The 25,151-nt window shown below is 38.8% G+C and overlaps 5 protein-coding genes across 6 annotated transcripts; 3 read left to right on the top strand and 2 right to left on the bottom strand.

Annotated features, from left to right (window-relative positions):
* The first annotated feature begins 284 nt into the window (after positions 1-284).
* ccdc77 (coiled-coil domain containing 77) lies at positions 285-3,929 on the top strand. 2 transcript variants are annotated; one of them, XM_032586385.1, is made up of 12 exons: positions 285-371; positions 789-837; positions 1,026-1,212; positions 1,309-1,451; positions 1,717-1,813; positions 2,139-2,229; positions 2,342-2,418; positions 2,579-2,727; positions 2,814-3,084; positions 3,193-3,318; positions 3,417-3,570; positions 3,662-3,929. In XM_032586385.1, exons 2-12 carry the CDS (start codon positions 791-793, stop codon positions 3,706-3,708), a joined length of 1,389 nt encoding a protein of 462 aa, XP_032442276.1. In that variant the 5' UTR covers positions 285-371; positions 789-790; the 3' UTR covers positions 3,709-3,929. The 2 variants fall into 2 exon arrangements, with proteins under 2 accessions (XP_032442276.1, XP_032442286.1); XM_032586395.1 differs by having other exon boundaries at positions 3,417-3,561; positions 3,654-3,929.
* A 326-nt stretch (positions 3,930-4,255) lies between these two features.
* LOC116734860 (haloacid dehalogenase-like hydrolase domain-containing 5) lies at positions 4,256-11,835 on the top strand. The gene is given in 9 exon segments (XM_032586404.1): positions 4,256-4,575; positions 6,090-6,293; positions 6,383-6,495; positions 7,385-7,478; positions 7,556-7,589; positions 8,944-9,118; positions 9,197-9,385; positions 9,482-9,632; positions 9,634-11,835. Coding segments are annotated over 9 exon segments (1,332 nt in total). The 5' UTR covers positions 4,256-4,476; the 3' UTR covers positions 9,907-11,835.
* An 8-nt stretch (positions 11,836-11,843) lies between these two features.
* Positions 11,844-16,304, bottom strand: LOC116734880 (ras-related protein Rab-19-like). The gene is given in 6 exon segments (XM_032586422.1): positions 11,844-12,358; positions 12,360-12,388; positions 13,358-13,541; positions 13,940-14,128; positions 14,634-14,732; positions 16,091-16,304. Coding segments are annotated over 5 exon segments (699 nt in total). The 5' UTR covers positions 14,685-14,732; positions 16,091-16,304; the 3' UTR covers positions 11,844-12,112.
* Positions 16,305-16,418: 114 nt separating this feature from the next.
* On the bottom strand, positions 16,419-18,704 carry LOC116734870 (coiled-coil domain-containing protein 34-like). The gene is given in 8 exon segments (XM_032586412.1): positions 16,419-16,949; positions 17,096-17,225; positions 17,303-17,461; positions 17,582-17,659; positions 17,661-17,690; positions 17,812-17,956; positions 18,039-18,311; positions 18,592-18,704. Coding segments are annotated over 7 exon segments (1,005 nt in total). The 5' UTR covers positions 18,299-18,311; positions 18,592-18,704; the 3' UTR covers positions 16,419-16,746.
* Positions 18,705-20,103: 1,399 nt separating this feature from the next.
* Positions 20,104-25,141, top strand: slc15a5 (solute carrier family 15 member 5). The gene is given in 11 exon segments (XM_032551360.1): positions 20,104-20,512; positions 21,749-21,971; positions 22,187-22,356; positions 22,467-22,687; positions 22,766-22,952; positions 23,057-23,079; positions 23,081-23,285; positions 23,373-23,437; positions 23,439-23,509; positions 24,447-24,551; positions 24,665-25,141. Coding segments are annotated over 11 exon segments (1,752 nt in total). The 5' UTR covers positions 20,104-20,160; the 3' UTR covers positions 24,795-25,141.
* The last annotated feature ends 10 nt before the right edge of the window (positions 25,142-25,151 follow it).

A 25,151-nucleotide genomic window follows, 5' to 3' on the forward strand; every position in this document is an offset into this window, starting at 1 on the left:
AATTTATACTAACCTGTCAAAAAAAAAACTTTTATTTTGAAATTTTAGACAATCACCGCTTTTTGTTGGCAAACTTGACTAGTTTGTGGATAGCTGCTGCTGTACTTTTCCAAACGTTCTTAATTTTATTCCAAAAACAACATTTAAGCCACATATGTCACATTCATTGGATTAAAATGAATAAAAATCTGATGGTAATGGTTTCGCTAAATAACATTAGAAAATTGCACAGCCCAGCAGATAGGTGGCGCTCCCAACTTCCTCTGCACAGTTAGTCACAAAGAAGCGGAAGCACGCTGGATTTAAAAAAGAACTGCGCCGTTGCTCTGAGCAACAACACAGCTCAGATTCTGGAACCGACGTCTTTACTTGTATGTAACAGTTCATTTTATACCGCTTTAAAAATACTTTGACAATCATTGAAACAACTATGCTATTATACGTTAATGTGGTGGCTTGTTTTTAGACCAAATGTAAAGACAAAGAGACTGACGATGTCATTATATTTATGTTCCGTTTATACGATCTCTCATGTTTCTCCTATAAAGAACTGTTTCAGTGGGTTTATGTGAATCTTGTTTTAGCTCGGTTGCTGAAAGGAAGTTCAAAATGTCACAGAGGTGTCTTAGATTTCTTTTTTTCTCTCCCATTACTACTATTTTGAATTATGCATGAACAAAACTGTCTTATAATTAAATATTTGATAGACAACAACAACTTCCTTTGGACTAGGTTGCATTTATTCACGATGCTGAATGTTGCTGCATAATTTCTTCTCTCGTTTTCAGAGATGTTTGGAAGAATGGGATCTCCAGCAAAGCATGGAACGCCTCACAGGTTAGAGATGTTTGTGCCAATCTACAGATCTAGTCTCTTAAAATGTTTTCACGTGAGTGCACTTTCACAGTCCAAAAAAATAGTCCTGTCATCATAAGTATTTGTGTTAAATGAGCACAGGTACATTGCTGAATATGAAGATGAATAATCTTTAAAATGAGTCATACATCTTTTTTTTTGTCCTACAGAGTCAGCATTCATTCCCCCAGTAAAGATTTAGATTCCCCACTTCCTCCCATAGAGGAGCGTCTTGCTTACCTGCGTCCTTCCAGGGAGCTGCTGCAGTTCTACAGACAGAAGATCGCCCAGTATGATGGTGAACACGAAGAGCTGTTGCAAATGCTGGAAAAGTTTAAAAGCATCGCAGAGGATCAGGTGGGTGTTCTCTTTGGGGAGGGAGGTTTTCAGCCGTCACTGAGTATCCGAGTTCCTAAATCGCTTAAGGAATATTCTGTATCACTGTCCTTCCAGCACAAACTGCAGTATGACATACAGGAGCGTGAAAGAGAAGTTACACAGCTTCAGAACGCTCTGAGTGACATGCAGGTCTACCTTTTCCAGGAGAGAGAGCAGTCGCTCCGACTTTATGCAGAAAATGACAGACTAAAGATCAGGTGGGTGCACTGCGCTGGATTAAAACACAATTATTATAAATTATTTTCATCTGTGGTTTTCCAGAAACTTTTTTAGGTGGCCACCAACTCTTGATCTGTGCTGTCACTAAATGTGTGTGATTAATGTGATATGAGTATTTTTTGTTTTGTTTTGTTTGTTTGTTTTTATGTTTTAATACACAGGATGGCTTTGGGATGAATATGTTAACTATACAATATGTTGGCTGTCTCCCATCAGTGTTCAATCTTGTATTTCTTGCTACAGAGAGTTGGAGGACAGGAAAAAGATTCAACACCTTCTTGCTCTTGTCGGTCCTGATGCTGGAGAGATTACATACTTTCACCAAGAGCCTCCACACAAGGTGGAACAGACTCACTAATTCACTCACTTTTTATATAAGACAATTGAGATAACTCTAAAATCTTCAAGGCTTTGACTATGGGCTGATATTTAAAGGGTTTGAATTATTTTGAAGCTTAGCTAAATTATTTTCTGCCTTTCACTGTGCTTTTGGTGGCTTTATATTAAGTATGTCATAGTTGATTTGGGTTCAATAAAACTATTTTGTAATTTTGTGTACACATTTAACTCAAATTTAAGAGAACTACACTTAATTTTTAAAGGCAGAAAAAAATTACATTGAAATGCAGACAACCCTAATGACAACGTCATGCTTGCTTTGTCAGGTCACAATTACTCAGAGGCACCCTGAGTCCATGTTTGATGAAAATCTCAGTCTAAGGCCAACTAAACTAAGACCTGCTGCGGCAACAAAAGGTTTGAAACTATCTAGTTTATTTATGTAAAACAGTCTGAGTGAGTGTGTTTTGTTTTTTTTGGTTTGTTTTTCAAAGAAATAAATTATCTTTAAATTTTAATGTTTGAACAGAGGCTAACAGGAAAACAAAATCAGCTGGTGATGGTGTAGAGAAGTACAAGAACGACAACCAGACATTATTGTTGCAGGTATTGCTCCACTGTGAAAACGTGTTAATTATTACTCTGATAAGCACCACTACAAAAGTAAAAAAATGACATCTATTTCTCTTTTGTCTTTTTTTCTCCCCCACATTAATACGATGCTACAAGTTATGGTCATTTTTACAGTGTCAGCTTGCATTTTCAGGTGGAGGCGCTGCAGGCTCAGATGGAGGAACAGACGCGTCTGGTCAGAGAGCAGATAGAAGCTCTCCTCGAGGATCGGAGGATCATAACAGAGGAATCTCAGGCACAGCGACACAGAGACCAGGAACGCATTGCTGCACTGAGTGAAAAGTGTGTCTTTTTAATATCTAAATTTATGGGTGGTACTCTTTACAAAGCTCACCGTAACGTTAAATCTTTTTTTGTTTACGCATCAGGCTCCAGCAGACTCAGAACCTGTTGCATGAAAGCACAAGAGATTTCTTACAGCAGAAATTTGACGCTCGGGCCAATGAGAAAAGCTGGATTGTAGAAAAAGATCGGCTGCTGAGGGAGCTGGACTCCTGCCACAACCGACTGAGGAGGGCGAAGGCCCGGTTCGACGGCACTGAACTGACAAGATCCTGGCAGCCCAGCAGCAGCAGATCAGCTCTTTTTCTTCCTCAACCCCAACGTGAGCTGTCTGACAAGCTTAAGGAGGAGAAAAAGGTAATAAAAGCTACTTGATTATTTTTGTTGTACACCCTAAATTCATCATCAATAAGCAATACCTGTTTATCCTGGTGCTGTTTATTTATTTTATTTTTTTTTTATCAGGCTCTACAAGATGATCTGAAACAAGCTCACAAGTTGGCAGAGATGTTCAGAGAGCAATGTATCACACTGGAGACAGAACTGTCCCAAATCAGAGAGGAAGGAGACGTAGGCAGAGAAATATTTAAGGTTTGCTACTTTGAGAAATTCTGGATTGTGTGCTTTTCTTTGTGTTTTTTATTTTTAATTAATTGACTTTCTTATGAATTATCCTTGTTTATGTTCAGGAGCGTTCAGACAAGATGGCCAGTCGCCTCCAGCTCATGACTCAGCGCTATGAGGCTTTGGAGAAGAGAAGGGTCATGGAGGTGGAGGGCTTTAAGGCAGATCTAAAACTCCTCAGACAGAAGCTCAAAGATGTAGAGAAACAAGCTCCTCAAGGTAAAAAAATGCCCCAACTATGTGTTTTTGTTGTTGTTTTAATGTTTTAATGACAAGCTTTATAAGACCTAAATCATTTTGCTTTCTTCAGGTCACATTAAACATTGGGCCCAACCAGGACCTAGCCATTCTGCATGAAGTACGACAAACTAATTCAAGGACGAAAAAGGTTCAGAATGAGCTTATGGCTCTGAAAGCCAAAATTTATGGACTTGAAAACGAACTAAGAATCAGCTGAAGAACGTTCTCTCGAATGTTTTCCACTTTTACCGATTTTTCTATTGTTTGTTTTTTATTGACATGTTGACTACTTTTTTTAATCATTTGTGCTTTGAACCAATAAAATTCGTTTACATCAATGTTCGTTTTTTAATATGCTTGTAGACATCATTATCGATCCCATTGTCTTATTATGGCCTTTGTCCTTCCTTTCATCCTCCCTCTTTTCTTTCTTCCGTTTTTTCCTACCAATCTCTTAAGAGTTATGCTGGGTTAAAACTAATATTTCGCAAAAATCAGTAGGAATCCTTGCTTCTACCTCTAAAATTTACTTATTTTGGAAATACTTGTGGCTTTAAAAAAAAGTCTGGAAACTGCTTCTTTAGTTTCATTTCAACTGAAGCGATCCTTTCGGCGACGTGTTTCCGGTGATATGAAACTACATTACATAATACTATACGAGTTGGTCTTCTGCGCATGCGCTCCGGCTATCGTAAGCGTTGCTAGCGGTGCGGTTTGTACTGAATGCACGTATCTATACGCTCAGCATGACGAAACTAAAGTCTAAGTGCTGACAGTCGCTGCTGCGGATATTATGAGCTCTTGCCTCAGGTGTCACTTCCACGGAGTAGCCAGTTAGGTAGTTGTTTACTCGCCGGCGCTTTTCCCACTCATGTGCCCGGAGCCATGCAGAGACTGAGGTGCTTTAAAAGTTTCTGGCAGTTGCTCAGGTCAAGCTGCGAGGGAGCAGCGAAACAGGCAACCAGCTCAAGATGTTATAGCCATGTAAGTGACTGCTTTGATTTGATGTTTTATTCATTCCTACGTCAGAACGAATCCACGTGCACACGATAGACTTTAAAATACTGTTGTTAGTTTACAAATCACTGAACGGCTCAGCACCACAATACATTAAGACCTGCTGTTGTATCAACCCTCCAGACCTCTCAGGTCTTCCGGTTCTGGTTCTGCTCTGCATCCCCAGAACCAGAACCAAACGAGGAGAAGCAGCTTTCAGCATCTATGCACCACAAATTTGGAACAAACTTCCAGAAAAGTGTAAAACAGCTGAAACACTGACTTCTTTTAAATCTCAACTAAAAGCCCACCTGTTTAGAATTGTATTTGAAATGTAATCAATTACAAATTTATTGATGGAACTTGACTTAATGCTGTGTTTTGATTATTGATTCTATGTTGCATTGTGTTTCTGTGTTTGTAATGATGTAAAGCACTTTGAAATGCCTTGCTGCTGAAATGTGCTATACAAATAAAATTTGATTGATTGATTGATTGATTGATAAGACCAGGATATTTGTGTTGAATGACTGCACTTGTGATCTGTGCTTTTTTTTTTTTTACAGTACAGTACAGTGTGGATGACTCAAAAGTTCAGCTTGTTTATCGATCACAAATATAGGGATTCAGTTTTCATTCAGTTATTGAACAACCTGTCGCCCTTCTCGCCTACCAATAGGATCGCAGCTCTTATGGACTTTTCTTTCATATCGACAGGGTTACACTTACAGAGTCAAATCACAGCTAGACAAGTCAGATCAAATGCATATCCAGTTATAATCCAAAATTCAAGTAATTAATTTCAATAAAGTACAATCTAGTTATGAATATTTAGATCCAATCACATACAGGCCACATTGGTTGTAATTACAGTACAAAAAACAAAATCAGTTTATAATAAAAGAAGCTGTCCAAAGATTAAAATTTGTTCTTTGGAAGTCATATTTACACATTTAAGCCACATACACAAGCTAAAAATTACATTTTTCCTCATTAACTGAGACAACATTATCCTAATCTTCCTGTTTTAGTTTGCTTATAATGACCACGATTACTTATATTTGCTCAATTCAAAAATAATGAGTGAGAAATTTTGTTACCTGCTTTTAAACTCCGGAGTTGACATAAAATTAATTCATGTAAAACAATGCTTTTTAAACTGTGTGACGTTGGGCATTTATCTTTGACAAGCTTCTCACCATAGTTAATGAAAAGTGAGTTTAAAATGATAGTGAGCTCTTAAAAGAAATCATGCTTACAGCCTTTTTATACATGATTTTTGAGTGTGGTGTCATGTAATGTTACACATTTCTGTGGACCTTCAGAAGAGATACAGGCCCACAGCATCATAGATCCTCCACCGTATCTAACAGTGGGCCTAATTATGATCTTCCACATTAAACCCAACTGGAGGGTTTTATTGCCAAAAACTAAATCTTGGTCTCATCCTGTCTACATGTCAATGAACAACCCCACTCTGGCCCCTCTGGTTCCCCCTGCAGGACCCCAGCTCCTTTGGGCTCCTCTTTGATATAGATGGGGTCCTGGTCCGAGGCAGGACCCCGATCCCAGCAGCCAAGCAGTGCTTCAGGAACTTGGTGGATCGCCACGGGAAGTACAAGGTTCCTGTGGTCTTTGTTACAAACGCAGGGAACTGCATGAGGCAGACGAAAGCTGAGCATCTGTCTCATCTCCTTGAGGTCGAGGTAAACTGAGCTACATCTAAACCATTAAATTAGCTTCTTTTGTCTCCTCGGGGTTTTCATGAGCTTTCTTTTCTCTCCTCTTTCCTCAGGTGTCTCCAGACCAGGTGATGCTTTCCCACAGTCCTCTGCGAATATTTACCCAGTTTCACAAAAAGTGCGTGCTGGTCTCCGGTCAGGGTCCTGTTGAGGAGGTGGCTCACAAGTATCCTATCTTATCTGACGGTTCCTCCACTCACGCTGGCTATTTGCCTAAGCCAGTCTGTACATGATCTGTTGATTTAGTGTGTTTTGGTGCAAGCTCCACTTTGCTATCAGCAGTTTAATCTTTGTACCCATGGCAGCAACGAAGCCTTTTCACAGATTTCTTCCTTTTGTTTAAATGTTTGGTTAACTTAGTTCAAAGTGAGGTGATTTAGAAACAGGCACTGGGGGTCATGCAGGGTTTTAAGATTCTTTTCAGAAATTACAGCAGAAAACAAAAAGGATTATGGTGAAAGCATAATTTTACTCTATATGTCAACAGAGAACAAAACAGTTCTCACAAAATACTAAAGCACACTGGTTGTTGATGCCCTCTGTGTAATTGATGTTCTAGTATTGCTAGTATACTGAACAGATTAACTTCACACTGTTTTTACCCAGATTAGGGGCTGCACTTTGCCATTCACGTCCTTCCTTTTTCCATTTGAATTACTTAAATTTGTGAGTATCTGTGACTGGTACAATAAGCCCCATGGCAGTTCTTACAGGACTCTTTCTCTTTAAGACTACAAAGTTACGACCTCCGACCTTTTAATACAGTCAGGGTCAGTTAGAAGCTGACAGGTTCGGTTACCACTGATGAAGCCTTTACCTTCCACAAAATGATGCACTGCTTTCGGTTGGTACATGCTGCCACACAAAGCAGTGAAACATTCCAAGGTTTGAGTCCCAGTCCCAGATGAATTGATTGATTGATTGATTGATTGATTGATTGATTGATTAGCCTATCCCTCATCCCTAAAGAAAGTTGTTTTCAACACCTTCAGAAAATGTGTTATTTGAACTTGCTGATCTGATCTGATTGTGACCTTTAATTCACAAAACGCCAGCCTGGGCTTTGAGGACGTGGTCACCATAGATATGGTTAGAGAGGCGTACCCTGTCCTGGATATGGTGGACCACAACAGAAGGCCCAAAGACTTTGTAAGTGCCACTGATTGTTGTGTCCTGTTTACGTATCATGAGTTAGACGTCAAACTTAACTGTTGAATTTCTTACAGATTCCACCCAACAAGGACTTACGGCCAATAAATGGTATGTCTCCCTCAAACAGGCAGCTTATACAAACACAGACAAGTGTTTTGGCACCTTCTTCTCAAAACAGTGTAAAAAGTCTTACAATTATTTCACATTTTATTGCAGTAGCATGATCTCCATCCATTATCCAACATGCTGGTGGGGTCGAGAGGGGTGCTTGTGCCCATCTCCAGCAGTCAACAAGCGAGAGCAGTAGCATAAATTTACATATTTATTTGATTCACTGCTTAGTTTTATTTATTCAGTGGGAGGAAATGTTTGTTTTAAGGCATTGATTTTGATCAAAATAACCAAACTATAATCTAGAACTATAATCATGGCAGATATGTTTTGTCTCAGCATTTAGCAGCATTTAGTGCTTTCCTATAACAATTTACAAGGTTGGAACATACAAAGAGACCTCTCTCTTTGTATAGATAATACAGATTTCAGGATTCTCTCTTATTCACTCTTTTTTTTCTTCACTGCACACTTTTTCTGTAGGATTTAGGTATGGGTACTGAAATGGCTATAGGAGTTAATTTCAGGCCTGGTGAACCGTTTCTGTATTTTGGATCACTGCTGTAAAAATTGAGTGATCACATTTTTTTAGTTAACTGCCAAAGTCCAGCAGGTTTTTAATTAAAATGTTCTGATATTTTAAAGAATTCATGATGCCAATCACATGAATAGGCCCACAGTAACACAGATTCTCCGCTATACTTCAGTAGCAATCTCGGTTGCCTTTCCACATAGCCATCATTTTTTCCCTCAGAAACCAAGTGTAGTGTTTCTGAAAATCTGAAATGTTTTATCTGATAAACATTTGTAAACCAACCTGTTTTAAGAGGATTACAGCTAACAAGTACACAAATCAGATTTCACCATCTTTGTTATTAACACTGTTTTGAAACCCTCAAGTTGCCACCCTTTGCTGCAGTTCTCACACAGAGATTTTTTAGTAGTGGCAAGATATCTGTAGATCCTCACCCCGGCCAGTGGCTAAAATAAATAGTTCATGCTATATTGATACCAACTATTCAAAGTTCCCCAAAATTCTGATCAGCTTAACAAAGGTAAGTATACATTAATAAACTGCTTCAGTTATATGTCTTTTAAAGTGCCAGATTTATCAATAATTGTGCCACTGGGGATACTGTTAGACAATAGTTTGTTGTTATGAGAATAAATGTATAAATTAAATGTCAGTTCTGAAATGTTCAGTGAGCAGTTGTGCTGCACCCATAAAACATATTCTTATTTTCAGACTTTTTACACATCAGAGATGTAAATAATTGTGGTTGGTGTCGTGAATAGATATTTTATGAAAGTTAATTTCTATACAGATCATATCTTGTTTTAATGTCTACAGCCATAATTTTATTCGGTGAGCCAATCAGATGGGAGACCAACCTTCAGCTCATCATTGACGTTCTCCTAACCAACGGAAACCCGGGCAATACGTGGACCTTGACCCAGTATCCTCACATCCCGGTCCTGGCCTGCAATATGGACCTGCTGTGGATGGCAGAGGCGAAAAATCCAAGGTTTGTCTGCAAGTCATAGCAAACACATAAATATTTAATTTTGAAAGCATTGAATACTGAGTATTTCCCATGTTGCAGGTTTGGACATGGCATGTTCCTGGTTTGCTTAGAGAATTTGTACAAGAAGGTCACAGGTTATGATCTGAAGTATGAGGCTCTGATTGGTAAGCCGAGTGTGGTGACTTATAACTACGCCGAGCTGCTGATTAGACAGCAGGCAGAGAAGCTCGGCTGGAACAAACCTGTGAAGACGCTTTATGCTATCGGGTGAGTTTATTTAGTTAGGGTTTTACACTAAGAAGAATAAGAAAAATCATAACATGATTATTCTTATTTTTACAAGAATTTTCTTTTGCCCAACAGAGACAATCCCATGGCAGACATATATGGAGCCAACCTCTACAATCGCTACCTTCAGGCCTCTAAGCATGACAATGCCAAAGTGCAGGCCAAGAGCTGCAGAGGAGGAGCGGATCCCACCGCTCAATCTGTCGACGACCATCGGTAAAATGACATCGGCGGAAATGGGCGGCGCCACTGTCGCCTATGGGTCAGAGGAGGATCTCCCCGAGGCCTGCAGCTCCATCCTGGTCTGTACAGGAGTGTACAGCAGAGACCAGCAGGAGCTGCCTTCAGACCCGGCGCAAACAGTCACTGAGCAGCACATCTTCCACGGCCACAGGGACTTCCGTTTCGACCCCACCCTCACACAGCCGTCCTTTGTGGTGCAGGACGTGAAAGAGGCAGTGGAGTTGGTGTTCCAGCAGGAAGGCTGGCCTCTAGAGTAGCACCAGGGAATATTCAAATAGCTTCTCTTTTTTTAAAACCTTTCTTTGTATTCTGGCTGTTACTGTGCAATTCAGAGTATATTCAACAAACAGTTATAACCCTAACACTACAATTTACAGCGGCTCTTAAAGTCTACATGTCAGGTTTTATAATATTAAAGAAAAAAAGAGCATGATAAATCATTTAAAAACTCTTTCCACCATTAATGTGGACACATATCATGTATGTATTTGTTTGCTTCTGGAAAAACAAAGAAACCGTTTAAAAAAGCATAAGTGTGCACAACCTTAAGCTAATCCTTTTGCTCTAATTCAGCATTCAGTCTTCTTTAGTAGGAATCACATTACCACATCTTGACTTGATAGTGTTTTCTTTCACTCTGTCTTCCAAACGTTCTCCAGATCTCGATATGTAGGAACACATCCATTTTCCACAGCCCACTTTAGTTGACACCAAAGACATGTGGTTCTGGTCTCTGGCTAGAGTTTTCCTAAACTTTATTTTGTACCGTAATTAAATTAATGGCTCACCAACACGTCTCTGCAGAACCCAATGAAGTGTTGAGGAGATAATTGAGTAGTAGGAGAGTGTTTCTCAAGAACTGGAGCTGTAGATCCCTGGCTTAGATTCACTGTGTAAAATCTCATTTTACTTTTAACTATCAAGCAAACAGATCTTTGGTATTTGAAATTGATCAGAACTTTATTCACATTGACTGAGGTTATTTGCATGAACCTTGGGTTCATGTAAATAAAAGAATGTTAATTTTGTCTTTTGATCAATTCTGCTGAAAAGTGCTGTGTTTTAATAACATTTGTACTCTGATACTTTATCCAATTATTCATCTTTGTACCACAATGTGCATTTTATGCTGTAAGTTATTTTTTGTATGCCCTTCTCCTGACTGATACCTTTGTACCATGGTGTCCCTTTGAACGTTTGTAAGCCATCTACAGACTATCCCTTTAGCAACAGGATGCAAATGCAGAAATGTCAGAAGAATCTAGTTAGACAACAGAACTTTATTTTAATGTTTCATAATTATTTATAGTGGATGTGAATTCATAAAGAGTAAATACTAAAAATTTATCAAAAGGGATTTAGTGGTTATTTTAAGGGTGTGCACACTTATTCTACCAAGTTATTACAGTTTATATATATAATTATTTTCTCATTTGTTTTCTTGTTTTTAAAATGTCCAGGGTAAATCTCACATATCCACACAATATTTTGAAATTCTTAATCAAACTGTTCACATCACAAACACTTTGTTTTTTAAAAGAATTGTGTATACTTTGGAGAGGAACTGTCAGTCTAACCTGCCGGATTTTAATTTTTTTTTTTTGTTTAGTTAAAAATAGAGTATTATGCATTAGAGTTTAAAACGTTTGCCTGCTTTTAAACCGATTACATTAGCTGTCAGGTTTTTTACAGCACACAATATATCGGAAGAATGTTTAAATCAATTTAGAGCAAAGGCCACATTGGCACAAATGTGGCTTTGACCTTAGGCTTTAAGGTCAAAAGCACTTATTGAAATGAAGATTAATTTTATTTTTCTAAATAAGTCACCCTTTTGTTTTCTTATACTGCGTTGGTTGATATATTCTAGCCTGATTTGTTTTTAAGTCAGGGTTAATGCTCAGGAAATTAAGTTGCCAATATTCAGTTTAGACCTTGAAAAATGCAGTATTTTGATTTTACTCTCTTTTTATGTTTTTGTAAAGTTTACAGCGTTGCACTGTTGGATTAAAAATGAGGTGCTGTTTGACAAGTGAACACGAATGTTTGCTAGATTAAATGGCATGGAGAAAGTTGCACCTGTTCTGTAATGAAGATTTAAAAGTGATGGGAATTTGCAGACTGATACTTTGGAATGTACTGTAAAAGCAATATTTTGTAAAGGAGCAATTAAAAAGATAAAGGAAGCTAAATGTAGAGTGAAAATGGTGTTTACTGCGTTGAGGTGTTAGTACAAAGTCCTCTGGCATATTGTCAGAAACCCCCAGAAGAATATTACAAACCTGTTAAAGATCCCAATAAGATTCATAAATACTATGACAAGAAAATGTATAAAATCTTTGTCTCACAACCTAAACCAAACATCTACACATTGTCTTTAAAGAAGGTCCTTTCCTGGTTGAACAACCAATCCACTAGGCCAACTTCAAATTTGCATCAAATGCTAAATCTGACTCGGGTTGTTCAGCATCCGCACTTTTTATCGTCAGAAATGGAGGCTTGAATCGGGTGAGAGCAGTCACTCAGCATGAACTGGGGAGAGCAATGAGAGTTCTGATCTGTGATGGCCATGCCGTTGCGTGCCAGCAGCTCCCGAGCCATGAGGATGAAGGCAGCCTCTATGTTCTGGGCCTCCTTAGCCGACGTCTCCAGAGCAGCCAGCAGGCTGTTCTTTTCAGCCAGAGTGCACGCGTCTTCAAACAGCACCTGTCCTCTGAGCATGGAGGTCCGACTTGTTACCTGCAGAGCAGAGGATGTCAGCGTCTGGATTTTCATCATTCTGTCCATCAGTAAAATATACTTTTTATATGAGGAGAAGCATCAACTCAATATGTGGCGAAATTAAGAAAAATAATGTTCAGTTTTGTTGCTTAAGAGAGACTCTTTAATAATTCAATCTTTTTTCACATTTTGTCACATGACGACTTCAAACTTCAATGTATTTTATAGGATAGAAAAACACACATCACTGTGTCATTTTTAAGTGGAAAATAAAGGATAGTAAAGCAATTCTTTAGGACCATAGTAACTCTGGAGGAGCAGTAAACATCCACAGCTCAGGTGGAAGAATCTGCCAAAAATTATTCGTCATAAACTTCAAAAATTTGGCCTGTATCAAATTGCAAAAATTAGATTGTTGGCATGGTTAAACAAAAAATAAATAATGTCCCTTTTAAAGTAAAGCCATGTAAGAGTACAGAGCAATTATGTAGTAGAAGAAGAAGAAAACTTGGTCAGATGAAACAAAAACATCACATTATATCCTACAAGCAAAAATGTGATGTGCTCTGAAGAACTAACACTGCACATCACCCTGAACATACAGTTTCCATTGTGAAACAAGGTGGTGGCTGCATCATGTGTGTTAGAGGTTTGATTTTGCATGGAGGTTCACCATCTAAACATACAGTTGGGGCCACAGCAGACTGAGTTAGATGGAAGAATTAGTTAGCTAAAAGAATGCCCTAGCCAGCGCGTGTTCAGAGAAAGAATTAGTTTGAGATATTTTGTATAGAAGATTTCAGCTGTACTTGCAGTTAATCATGGTTTGGGGATTTAAAAACAAATTCAAGCCAAAATTTCCAGCACATATTAGTCAAGGAAAAAGAAAGAAAACTTGAAACCCATGTATTTCTAAAAAAAAAAAAAAAAGCCAGTTGAGATTTGTGGTTGTAACATGAGATACTACTCCACTATGGAAATATTTACCAACAAGTATCACTACCACATTGGCTGCTCCATACTGCTCCACCTCCCTGATCCAGTGGGGAACAGATTCAAATGTCCTGCGGCGGCTGATGTCGTAGGCCACCATGGCTCCATGTGCACTGCGGTAGTAGCTCTGTGTTATGGTGCGGAAACGCTCCTGTCCGGCTGTGTCCCACACCTGCATCTGAAGGACGACACAGCACCAAAAATATGGGTTAACCAGTTTAACAGTGTGGGCTTGGTATCATCAAAATACAACTGGAACAAATAGCGTTATGTTTGTTATATTAATAATGTTCTAAAGAAACTTGGCTTTTAACAAACCAACACACCCAGAGAGCAAACACAAAGGTAACAACAATAAGTGAAATGATACAAGCAAAGCATTATTTTTATTAGAATACGGTAGATGGCGACTTTAAGAACAGTGACCAATAGTTTCATAAATATGGATAAATTTAACATGACAGCCATTAAAGACATCTTCTACACAAGGAAATAAGTCAGTATACTCAACCCTTTCCTGGTAGTGCTCATTCTAGAAAACATTTATGTAAATGAGGAGAATTACAAAGTACCCACCTTCACCTTTTTTCCATCAATGTCCAGTGTTCGAACGGTGAAGTCAACTCCAATGGTGTTCTGCTGCTTCTCAATGAATATACCCGACTTGAACCTCTGCACCATGCAGGTCTTTCCAACATCTGAGTCCCCGACCAGGATGATTTTAAAAAGAAAGTCAAAGGAGTCTTCAACTTCTGACTCGGCAGACTGCATGGTGACAAAAACACAGAGCCTGAAATGCAAAATCCCAAGACCTTTGTGCCTCTTTGCAACAGAACTGGTTTCCTGTAAGTTGTGTCAATACAGGAGAGAGTATTTACATAAAGCTCAATCACATCTTTGTGAGGAAATATAAGATTCTCGAGATAGGCAACATATCGAGCAATGGAGTTCAGGGCAAAAATGTCCCATTCAGGTTAGAAAATGTGTGTATAAAAAAAGTCAAATCCAATCCAGCAGCTTGTTTCTTCTGTCATTCTAACCCAATTAAGAATGAGGTAACACACCTCAAAAAACAAAGGAATTAAAACTCATTTTGCTTTCTTGTAAAGAAACAAAGCCTAAAATACAAAATCAGTTTCTTCATGATTACTTCGTAAACACTACGCTATCAGCTCCTCTGCTGAAGTCTGTACTCTTGCCCTTTAGACCGTTGTTCGTCGTCCTATTCTAGTTTCTTTCGCTCTGAGAACCTAAAGGACACGCCTCCTACCTGTCTTGGCAAATGTGACCTCCAGCTTCCAGCCCACTTGCACCACTGCATCTTGGGATATTGGTTTTCTGCTCAAGGTCTATAAAGAGGTCACTGTACCTGGAAGAGGCAGATATAAAGCTCAGTGATCTGAGACTGATTAGCAGAAGTGTTTTCTCTGTTAAACCCTTTGACATTTCCATCAGAAGAACACAAAAACAATGAGTCACAGTGCCTTGTAAAAGTGTTCATCCCCCTAGTACTGTTTAGCATTTTGTCATGTTACAATTGTTTGACATCAGTATATTGAAGTAGGATTTTCTCATAGACTAAAACAAAGAATTACATACATATGAAGTGATTTCTTTTTAGAATATATAACTTTGTATTTACTCTTTTTACCCTGATATCCTCAAAGTCCAGACCAATTGCCTTCAGAAGTCATCTAAGTCATAAATAAAGTTCATCTGTATATAATTTCACCTCAGCATAAGTACAATTGTTATGTATGCTCCTTGGAGGTTTGTTGGAGAATATTAGTGAATAAATCAGACTTCTCATGGAGCGCTGTTCAATCCGTCTTACAATAATGAAAAGTCTGGCACAACTGACCCATATTAACTCAGGATGAGCTGCAGAGATCCAAAACTCAGGTGGGCGAATCTGATGACAGGACAACTATTACAGATTTTGTATTTTTGGAGAGGTGGCAACAAGAAAGCCGTTGTTGAAAGAAAGTCATATGAGGTCATGTACAGCAAGGATGTGTAAAAAGGTGCTCTGATTAGATGAAAACAGAGTAGACTCTTTTTATTGCCTATATTTCAATTAAAATCTCTCTGAGGCAAGACTTGAAAATGAATGGTCAGTAACTCTCTTCATCCAGTTAAACTGACCCTTAGATATTTTTCATAGAATGGTTAAAATTTGTCTAGATATTCAAAGTTGTCCAAAAGGCTTACAGCTGTATTTTTTATTAACAAGAGGACTTAATATAAGTTCATGCCTCGCGTTTTTAAAAATAAAAATCTAAAAAAAAAAAAAACTGAAAAAAAACTATATGTATCGTTTCACTTTTAGTTCACAACTGTGCATCACTTTGTGTTGATTTATCAAACTCCTTCCCAAATAACTAGTCAAAGGTTTAAAAAGTATGACTACTTTTAAAAGGCATTTTAAGTACATTACAGTTTATCCGCAAGACATTTTACATTGAGGGCTCACTGTAAATCAAGTATGTGCAAACATAAAACTAATTCTGTGGCCTGTATAATATAACCAGTCTGCTATAAAACCCAAAACTTCTCATTGGTTTTTAGAAATGTCCTACATTAAGGACCCCCTGTCTGACTGCTGTCAAATAACACATTCCACAGCAGGTGACAACAGGCACAGAGAGCAAAACACATCAGCCCAAACATACAACAGCATTTTACCATGATCAATTCAGATTAAAGTGTAATGGAAATCATTTTTACCTCAGGCTTCACACATTGGCATCACAGTGAGATGCTAACCCAGAATGAGGATTCTGCTTTAAATCAATTGCTCTCTCTCTCTCTCTCTCTCCCTCTGCCCACCCCCACACTCATTTCTGTCGTCATCTCAGCCCACAGAAGAACAAGGCACAGCTGGACCCAGAACAATGTGTGAGTGTGAGGGCCACTTGAGCCAAACCGGGCTCTATCTTTGGCCGTGACAAGCCGATACCATCTTTTCTGTGGTGTGGTCAACGCATGTTGAAAAGCAGAGGAAAATATGGTTTTGTTAACCCCTGCAAGATGAAAATAAGACAAGAGGCAGCAGTTGATCACACTTATTTTACTTAAAATGGGATGACTGATCCATTAACAGAGTATTAAAATACATGCCAAAGCTGTAGATGTTTAGTCACTATATATATAAAAAAAGGTATAAAAGAACAACTATCAGTATAAAAAATTAACTACTTTCTGAACTTAATTTTTAAAAAAAAAACTTACTCAGATTGTAAGCTAAGTGAATGAATTAGAAACAAGTAAATACAGCAAAGGTACTTAAAGAACATGAGTCCTTTCATGACTCAGCAGAGATTTCTTGCTGGTTTACATGAGTCATGAGTGTCTAAGCTCTCTGCATCACAGAGCTGTTTGGGTCATCTTCTGTTCAGAAAACGTGTTGTGCTGGCTGTGTTTCTTTGTCTATAGGTAAACAGTGGATTTTGCTTAATTTTTTTCTGCCTTTGTGGTTTCCTCTCAGATGTTTTGTTTGGAGATGTTTGTGGAGGAGGGATATGAATCGGCTTCCAGGGGATTGGATTGTAGAAGCTGGGTGCTGGGTGTAAATTCTCATAGGGGCCTGAGTGAAAAGAATCCATTACAATTATTAAATAACAAGAAAAATAAAGCCAATACAGCTTACAAACAAAAATAATGTTATTGCACTTATATTAGATAAATCAATACTTTTTCAGTTCATAATTTAGGTTACTTCAACAATCTTACTTGCAGAGCAAGAGCGTGTTTTGGGAACAGCTCTGATTTTCTCGTTGGCTTTCGTCAGCCACTCCTTAAACCTCTCCTCTGCTTTCCTGCGGCGCTCTCTCTCCTGCTCCTCCTTCAGGGCAGCTTCCATCTGTTACGTAAAACAAAAAGGCTTCAGCATCCTTTCCTAAGCTGTTTGGAAAGCAAAATCAAAATAAGAAATATGACCTTCTCCTTCTTTTCTTTTTCAAGTTTTTCTTGGTTCTTCTTTTGCAGCCAGTCTCTGTATTTCTGCTGGGATTTACATTCGATCTCCCTTTGCTTTTCCTGCTGCCTCTGCATCTCCTCCGCGTCTTTCCTTTGTTTTACGAGTTGCTCCTGCCTTTCCTTATGACAAAACAGATTTTTAAAAGAAATACTCAATTTCATCAGGTCTCTTACATAATTTTGTGTCACAATAAAATTTTACATAACAATTTTTTGTCATGTAAAAACACATATCCTTACTCGCTCCCTTTTAATTTTTAACCATTCTCGGATCTTCTCTTCCATGACAAGTTTCTTCTGCTCTCTTTCTCGTTCTTGTTCGTTCTTCCTTTTCTCTAAGCAAGCGGTCCTGCATTAGGAAGCATTAAAAATTCAGCAGAGATTCTGTGATATTACTTGCTCAATAAAATACTGAGTGGAAGGGTGTTAATTTTAGTTATGAATCAACGGTAGGAGAAAAATCCTCTTACCTCTTCTGCTTTCCTTTCCAGCCTAAGATGATCCTCCTTAGCTTTGCTCACCAGCCAGGCCTCCCATGCACTGAGTGGAGGTGAGCCTGCAAGCTGCAGAGGTACACTCTGCTTCTTCTTTAAAGACGTCCTAGGCAGCTCAGATCTATAAATGATCCAAACAGATGGGAATACAATCTGAAATATTCAACAGAAGCACCAAATATGTGTTTGAGCTGAAGCAATACCTAGCTGGTGTTGCCCAGAGACTCCAGTCCTTGCTGTGTCTGGGTGAGGTCTGCTGATCTGGGGTGTACTTCAGCTCCTCTTCATCGCTGTCGTGATAGATGGGAGAAAGCAGCGAAAACGTATCTTCATCGTCAGACACAACGCCGTTATCTAAATATTTGGCTGTGTGGACGTCTTTATCTTGGCTAGTCTTGACGGGAGTCGAGCTGAAGCCTTCGGAGTCAGACGGGAGAAACTTGGGCATCCTTCCTTCAGACATTAGTAGCCGATACCTGCGGTTTGAAGCCGAAATGTCAGAAGTGTCAGCTGCACTCGTGTTTACATTTGCATTTTGCGTGTGACTCAATGACTATGTATACATTTCAACACAAACAATATTCAACTATCCCCATACAACGCCACTATTTACAACGGTTAGCAACATTAAGCTAGTTAGCTAACTTTAGCATTAGAATTAACACTTTCCAGCGTGATCGTTAGAGGTCAAAAAGTTACATAGCTGCGTGCACAGCGTATTACTGAAAATAACAAACAAATAGTTTCACTTTTTACCTTTGTGATACAGTCAAAAATGTCTTCTTGTGCTGCCCTTTTTCAATAAGGAAGCTAGAACCGATTTAACTACAGTTTCCTTTTCCCATAATACACCACGCCCTCAAGCTTTCTTGCAGGCTGTGGGTTACCATAGTTACGTTGGGTGCCTCGCTTTTGATTGTAAAATGCAATCAGCACCAGAAAACAGACAAAACTACTTGCAAAGAAAGCTTGTATAAACTCATCACTGAGTTTTCTGACAGGATTATCTCATTTAACAACTCTATATCCACTAAAATAACAAATCCATCACCTATTTTAATGGGTTTTGTAAGTTAACTAAACTATGTCACCATTATATTATATTAATTATATTATATTATATTATATTATATTATATTATATTATATTATATTATATTATATTATATTATATTATATTATATTATAGGAAATGTTTTAAAAACAATGGTCACATGTCATCTGATTGTTGCCTGCTGATGAAATGCTTTCTCTTGTCCTCAGACTATCAGTTTACTGGGAGAAAAGCTTGTTTTTTTGCAGCCTTGATATGGTTGCAGTTAAGCTGCACTCTGTCTCACTCTAATCTAACGTCATGATTCTAATTACCGGCAGTCTACTCTAAATGAGCTTGCTCGGTGAGGGCCAGCCTTAACTAGGAGATGTGACATTTGGAGTGAGTTTGCAACAACATGCAGCAGAGATTCATTTGTTGTTGTCTTTGTTTCAACTTAATCTCTTTGGTAAAGGAAGCTGATTTTAAAAAGTAAGACTGCAGATATTGTGAACCATTACCAAAAGTGGTCCGGCATCTTTGAAAAGTTAATATTTAACATCACTTTGAGCAATGTGCAGCTGGATGACAATACAAATGGATTGATTAACCTTAGATGACCTTAGGAAAATATTTGCTTTTGTCACTATGTATGGATTTTTTTGTTTTTACTTAATACAGGAATGGGTGTTATATTCAGGTTACAGGTCATTAACATTTTAGAAAAGTGTTTTGGAGTTTTGAACTCTGTGTGAAAGTCATTTGAAAGACTTCTTTTTAAAAGGATATCTTCTATAGAAATCACTACATAGATACTACAGAAATTACTTATATTTTCACTTAATTTTAGCAAGTTTCCTTGAAGTCAGAGAAAAATAATACAAAGACTTTCTCTGTATATTATTACTGATCACAAAATTTCTGCAAATTTGTAATGAGCGGAAGGTAAGATAGTTTAAAAACTGACTCTTTATTTCTTCCTAGTGAGTTTAAAAATATTCAGAGATCTTCTCTAATCTGCTACCATTCATCACTCCTTTATAAAATTGTGCACAATGTGTCAGATTCCCATACAACAACCACAGTTCTGAGTGAGATGATACGAAGAGATGAAGGAGCCACCAACACAGACAGACTGTGACTTATTAGTCTGTATTTCAGCTCAGGAGTCACACCAGGATGCAGGATTCCAGCTTTACTCGCTGACTGGTTCTCAATAAGCGTGAGCTGGATCAGAACTCACAGTCCTCATCCAACTAAGCAGCAGAGGACTCACCTCCCGATGCTGGTGGAATGGTGGCAGGAGGACTGAAAAGAGCGCCGGACGGCTGGGAAAGAGTGCAACCAGTCTCCCAGACTCCTACTTTGGACCAGAGACCACAGAAGAAATTTTACAAGAAACTCCAAGTTGTCATCTGTGTTCTGCTTGTGGAGCTGTGCGAGAGGTTTACATTCTTTGGGATTGTTTGTAACATGATTCTGTTTTGCACCGTGAAGCTGGGCTATGACAACTTCCTGGCTGCAACCGTCAACCTGTGCTTCATAGGAGCCAGCACCCTGACCCCTGTTCTGGTCGGGTGGTTTGCAGAAACCTGCTTAGGAAGGACTAAGGTCCTTTACTTGTGTGCCTTTCTTCATTTCTTTGGTAAGACACAGGGAGAGCTGTTATTTTGCTCAGTAGATAAGTATGACAATCAAAACACATGACAGCTTTTTTGTTGTTGCTGTTTTAGTATTTTATTTCCAAATTACTTTTAAGTCAAATTACTTCATTTAATTTACTCTGTCTTTACACAATTATATGTATTTGAAAGGAAAAAAATACCAACCATTATATAGAGTCTTTATTTTATTGCTTCTGTGACTCAGTGAGCAGCTATTTTAAACCACTCCTAACATCTTTAAACCTTAACTAAACATAAGACAGTTGAGCAAAATCTGTTAATGTTATATCAGTTAGATATTATCCAGCCTGTCTAAAGTTTAGTCACAATTTGTATTGGGATTTTTGTTCTTTTGCACATTTTTGGTGACATTTTTGTACCTGAGCATGGCTGCATGTACTTTGAAATTCTTGGCAAATTTAGGTTAGTTGCCAAAACGTCCTTCAGGCATTATCAACAGTATTTTCAGCTAATTATAATACCAGTGTGATTCGGTTTAAGTCTATTATTTCTTTATTGAATAAATGTACTTTTTCTTGTTTTGTCTGACATTATGTCATAGCATAAAATGGGAATTCATTTCAACTCTTTGAGCTCATCTTTACCAGTGGTATTATGTTTTAAATTGTTTCAAACTGTTTTGTCTTTCTGCTTTAATTCTATTACCATTTGTAGTTTATATTGAGATGTAAGTAAAGAAAAGAGTCTTAGGGCGTGCCGTGGTGGCGTAGTGGTTAGCGCGACCCATATTTGGAGGCCTTGAGTCCTCGACGCGGCCGTCGCGGGTTCGACTCCCGGACCCGGCGACATTTGCCGCATGTCTTCCCCCCTCTCCTTCCCCATTCCTGTCAGCCTACTTTTGTAAAAGGGACACTAGAGCCCACAAAAAAGACCCCCTGGAGGGGTAAAAAAAAAAAAAAAAAAGAGTCTTAGTATCAAATGTACTGTTGTCTGTTAGATATGGATTACAACACTGAGTCATCCCTTGGATTTTTGAGCCTGCTAGTAATAAATTAGATATAAGTGATATTTTTTTTAACTGACAGCAAATATTCCTTCTAGAAGAAAAAGCAATCAATGCTCAAAGAAAACATTTGAAAGATTTTTAGAAAGTCGGAACAGCTTTATAAATACCACAAAAATGATTATTAAAATGACAAACGATGAAGAGATGACCCAAGGTTTTTGCACAGTTCTAAAGCTGTGGTCTGCCCTAGGTACAGCCATGCTGCCAGTGGTTGCGTTTCCATTTGAAGATTTCTACATTGACACTCATCACATGACCCATAAGTTGGACCCCATTGAGCAGCAGATCTTGTTTTATGTGGGTCTCCTGGCTGCTGCGCTGGGCATCGGTGGCATCAGGGCCATCCTCTGTCCAATGGGAGCCTACAGCCTGCAGAGCTACAACCAGCACCAGCTCCTATCCTTCTTCAACTGGTGGGTGAAGTGTTTTTTTTAGACCCAAACCTTAATCTGGTTTCAAAAGCTAAAGCAAAAATACCAATGACTAATCTTTTAAATGTCTTATAGTGAAAACTTTGCCTCGCCGCAAAATGTCAGTTTTGTAATGCTTTTGATAAAAACAAATAATCTTAATTCATCAGTTTGTTGGTATCACTGAATGCTTTACTATTGTATGTCTTTCTATTCAGGTTCTACTGGCTAGTGAATCTGAATTCCACTGTCGTGTTTTTGGGCATCGCTTACATCCAGCAGTCTGTGGCCCAAAATCTGGGCTTCCTCATCCCTTTCACCTCCGTGCTGCTGGCTCTCATCGCCATCCACATGATGCGCAGCAAACTCACCTACAAACCCAAGAGAGGTACAACTGCAGTCACTTTCAATATAAGATAAGATAAGATAAGATAAGATAAGATAAGATAAGACTTTATTGAGCCCTAAGGAGGGCTGTTCTGTTGGGACTGGTTTCAGGTGGATCCTTACTGACCACGCTAGGAGTTTTCCTGAACTCTTTCAAAATGTGCTGCCTCCGTCATCGCCACCTGAGTGGAGATGAGGTGTCCTGGCTGGACCGGGCCAAAGAGAACAATGGTGGGCGTTACAGCGAGACCCATGTGGAAAATGTAAAAGTCTTGATGAAGCTCTTTCCTCTCTATGGACTTCAGCTGCTGTACAGAGTCTGCGTCACACAGGCACGTCATGATAAACACATTTCAACCAGTATTGCTGTTTAGCAAAATAAAAGAGGTTGGGGAGATATTTCTCCACAGATTCCTTCAGGTTACTACATACAGGCCATGAACTCTAACCTCCACCTGAATGGCCTTCTGCTGCCCATCGGTGCCATGAATGTCATCAGCATCCTGCCTCTGCTGCTCTTAGCCCCTCTGATGGAGTTCGTGACAACCTACTTCCTCTCCATGGAGAAAACTCCACTGGCACCTGCAAGAGTCATCAGTAAGAATCCCACTGCCACACACTCCAACTATCCAATCAAAATCCAACTAATCCAAATGCTTAACAACTTCACAGAAATGTTCTTCCATCTTTCTCACTTGCAGTGTTCTTTTGTCGTTATTCCACTGCTGTCTGTCCTCTTAGCTTTGGGCCATGCATGTGCTGCTGTGTCTGTCCTGGTGGCGGGTTTGGTGGAGCTGCATAGGAAGGCCCACCCACTGGTGGAGCAGACCCTCTCCGGGAAGGTTCTGCATGTGTCATCCATGCCGTGTTTCCAGCTGGCACCTCAATACATCCTGCTCGGTGTGGCTGAAGCTCTCGTCACTCCTTCGTGTGGGTGAAACATCCCGGATGAAACTTTATCAGATGATCAAAGAGCTCCATTAGACAGTCGTTTGTTGGTCTCTTGTTCTTTGGCAGGTTCCCTCATATCCTTCCAGCTGATCCCAAGCCACATCAGAGGGATCTCCCTGCACTTCCTCACTTCTGTCCTATGGAGGGGGCTGTTTACTTGGTGCCTTCATCATTCAGCTTGTGCATTTTTGCTCTGGAGGTAGAAATAAAAACTACCGATCTATTGCATACATGTGCATCTTCATGAATTAGAAAATCACATAAAATTTATTTATTTGTATATTTCAATTCAGAAAGTGAAGCTTATGTAGATTCATTGTACTCTGAGTTATATATTTCAGATTATGGGTACATCTAATAAAAACTAAAATCTCTGTTAGATTAAAAAGAAATAGTTTTAATAATGACATTTTATTTTATGGTCATTTTATAACCAAGGTAATCATGGAGAAGAGTAGTTTAACACTGGATGCCATTAAGTTGCTAATGACAGTGGGGGCTCACAGTCTGCTGCAGACATATAAATTGAACGTTTTGTAGAAGGAAATGTGTTGATAGGTTGTCCAATGTCCTTTCAGAAATTAATGTAGAGAAGAAGGTAAAATTTGAAGAAAAGAAACATAGAATACAAGCAATCCAGTTGGAAGTTTCCACATAATCAGGAATTAGTCAAGGAGCAATACCATCTTCTGGAGTTGATCCTCTGCTAAACAGGAGCAGTTAAAGACTATGTTATCACTGTGCTTGGCCAGCAGCAAATTTGTCTGACTTAAACCCATAAAGAACCTATGAGGTATAGTCAAGAGGAACACGAGAGACACCAGAACATATGATGCAGATGATGGGCTTCAGGAACACCTCAGCGGAGCTGTGCCATGCTGCGCTGATGTAGTGATGCATGCTTGGCCCTTTAAAATAGTCCGATTTTCTGAGAACCATTAACTGTAAACCACAAACATCAAAATGAAGAAAAACAAGGACAAAACTTCCACCTATGAAAATTAAATCTACAGAAGTTTTACCTTTTTAATGTAGAAAATAAATGAAAATGTTTTTTGTGTTGTTTCTTTTTAAGATTCATTTGCCTCTTGACACCTCCTGATGGTGACCCAAAATTATTTCACTGCCAAAACAGGAAACCTTCTACCCAAACTCTCTGCATGATGGGAATCTTGAGAGATTCTTCTTCCTTCTGGCCTCATTGATGACTATAAATACTCTTCTGTTCTGGAGATTATCATACAGGTACCCAATTATCTTTACAATATAGCTTGAATTATCGCCATGTCAACTCATTTGAAGGCAAATTACAGCCAACTTTGGTGCTTCTGAATCCGTCTCTTCTTGTCGCCATTTAGGTACATGGACCTGAGTGTTCAGGGGAAACCACTGAGCAGCAGCTCTCTGTCTGACAAGCTGCTGCAATACAAGGCCACACTGCGCTTCTACGACACTGTAGAACATCTCTCTACTGACTCTGTTTTATGACTGCCTTTACTGAGGTCCCCTGTTAGTGGCGCTGGCGCTGCGTATTTGTGTTTCCATAATCTATAACAGTGACATGCTCTGTAGAGTAAGATCTATAAATACAAGTCCAGAAGTCTCGAAAAATGTGTTTTTTTTATAGAAATTTACCATTTTTATTAAATAGTTGTTTGAGCTTGAATTGATGGTCAAATTCAAGTGGTAAAAAAACATTAACATATTACGACAAATGAGAAACTAATAATAATCCAAAGGTGTGTTTTGTTGAAGTCCATAATGTGAGTCAATCAAATTTGCAGACATTACAAGCAGCATTAAAAATTAGTGATGAGTTTTGTAAAATAGAGATAATCTGATAAA

This window comes from Xiphophorus hellerii, chromosome 2, assembly GCF_003331165.1.
Source record: "Xiphophorus hellerii strain 12219 chromosome 2, Xiphophorus_hellerii-4.1, whole genome shotgun sequence".
NCBI classification, from domain to species: Eukaryota; Metazoa; Chordata; class Actinopteri; order Cyprinodontiformes; family Poeciliidae; genus Xiphophorus; species Xiphophorus hellerii.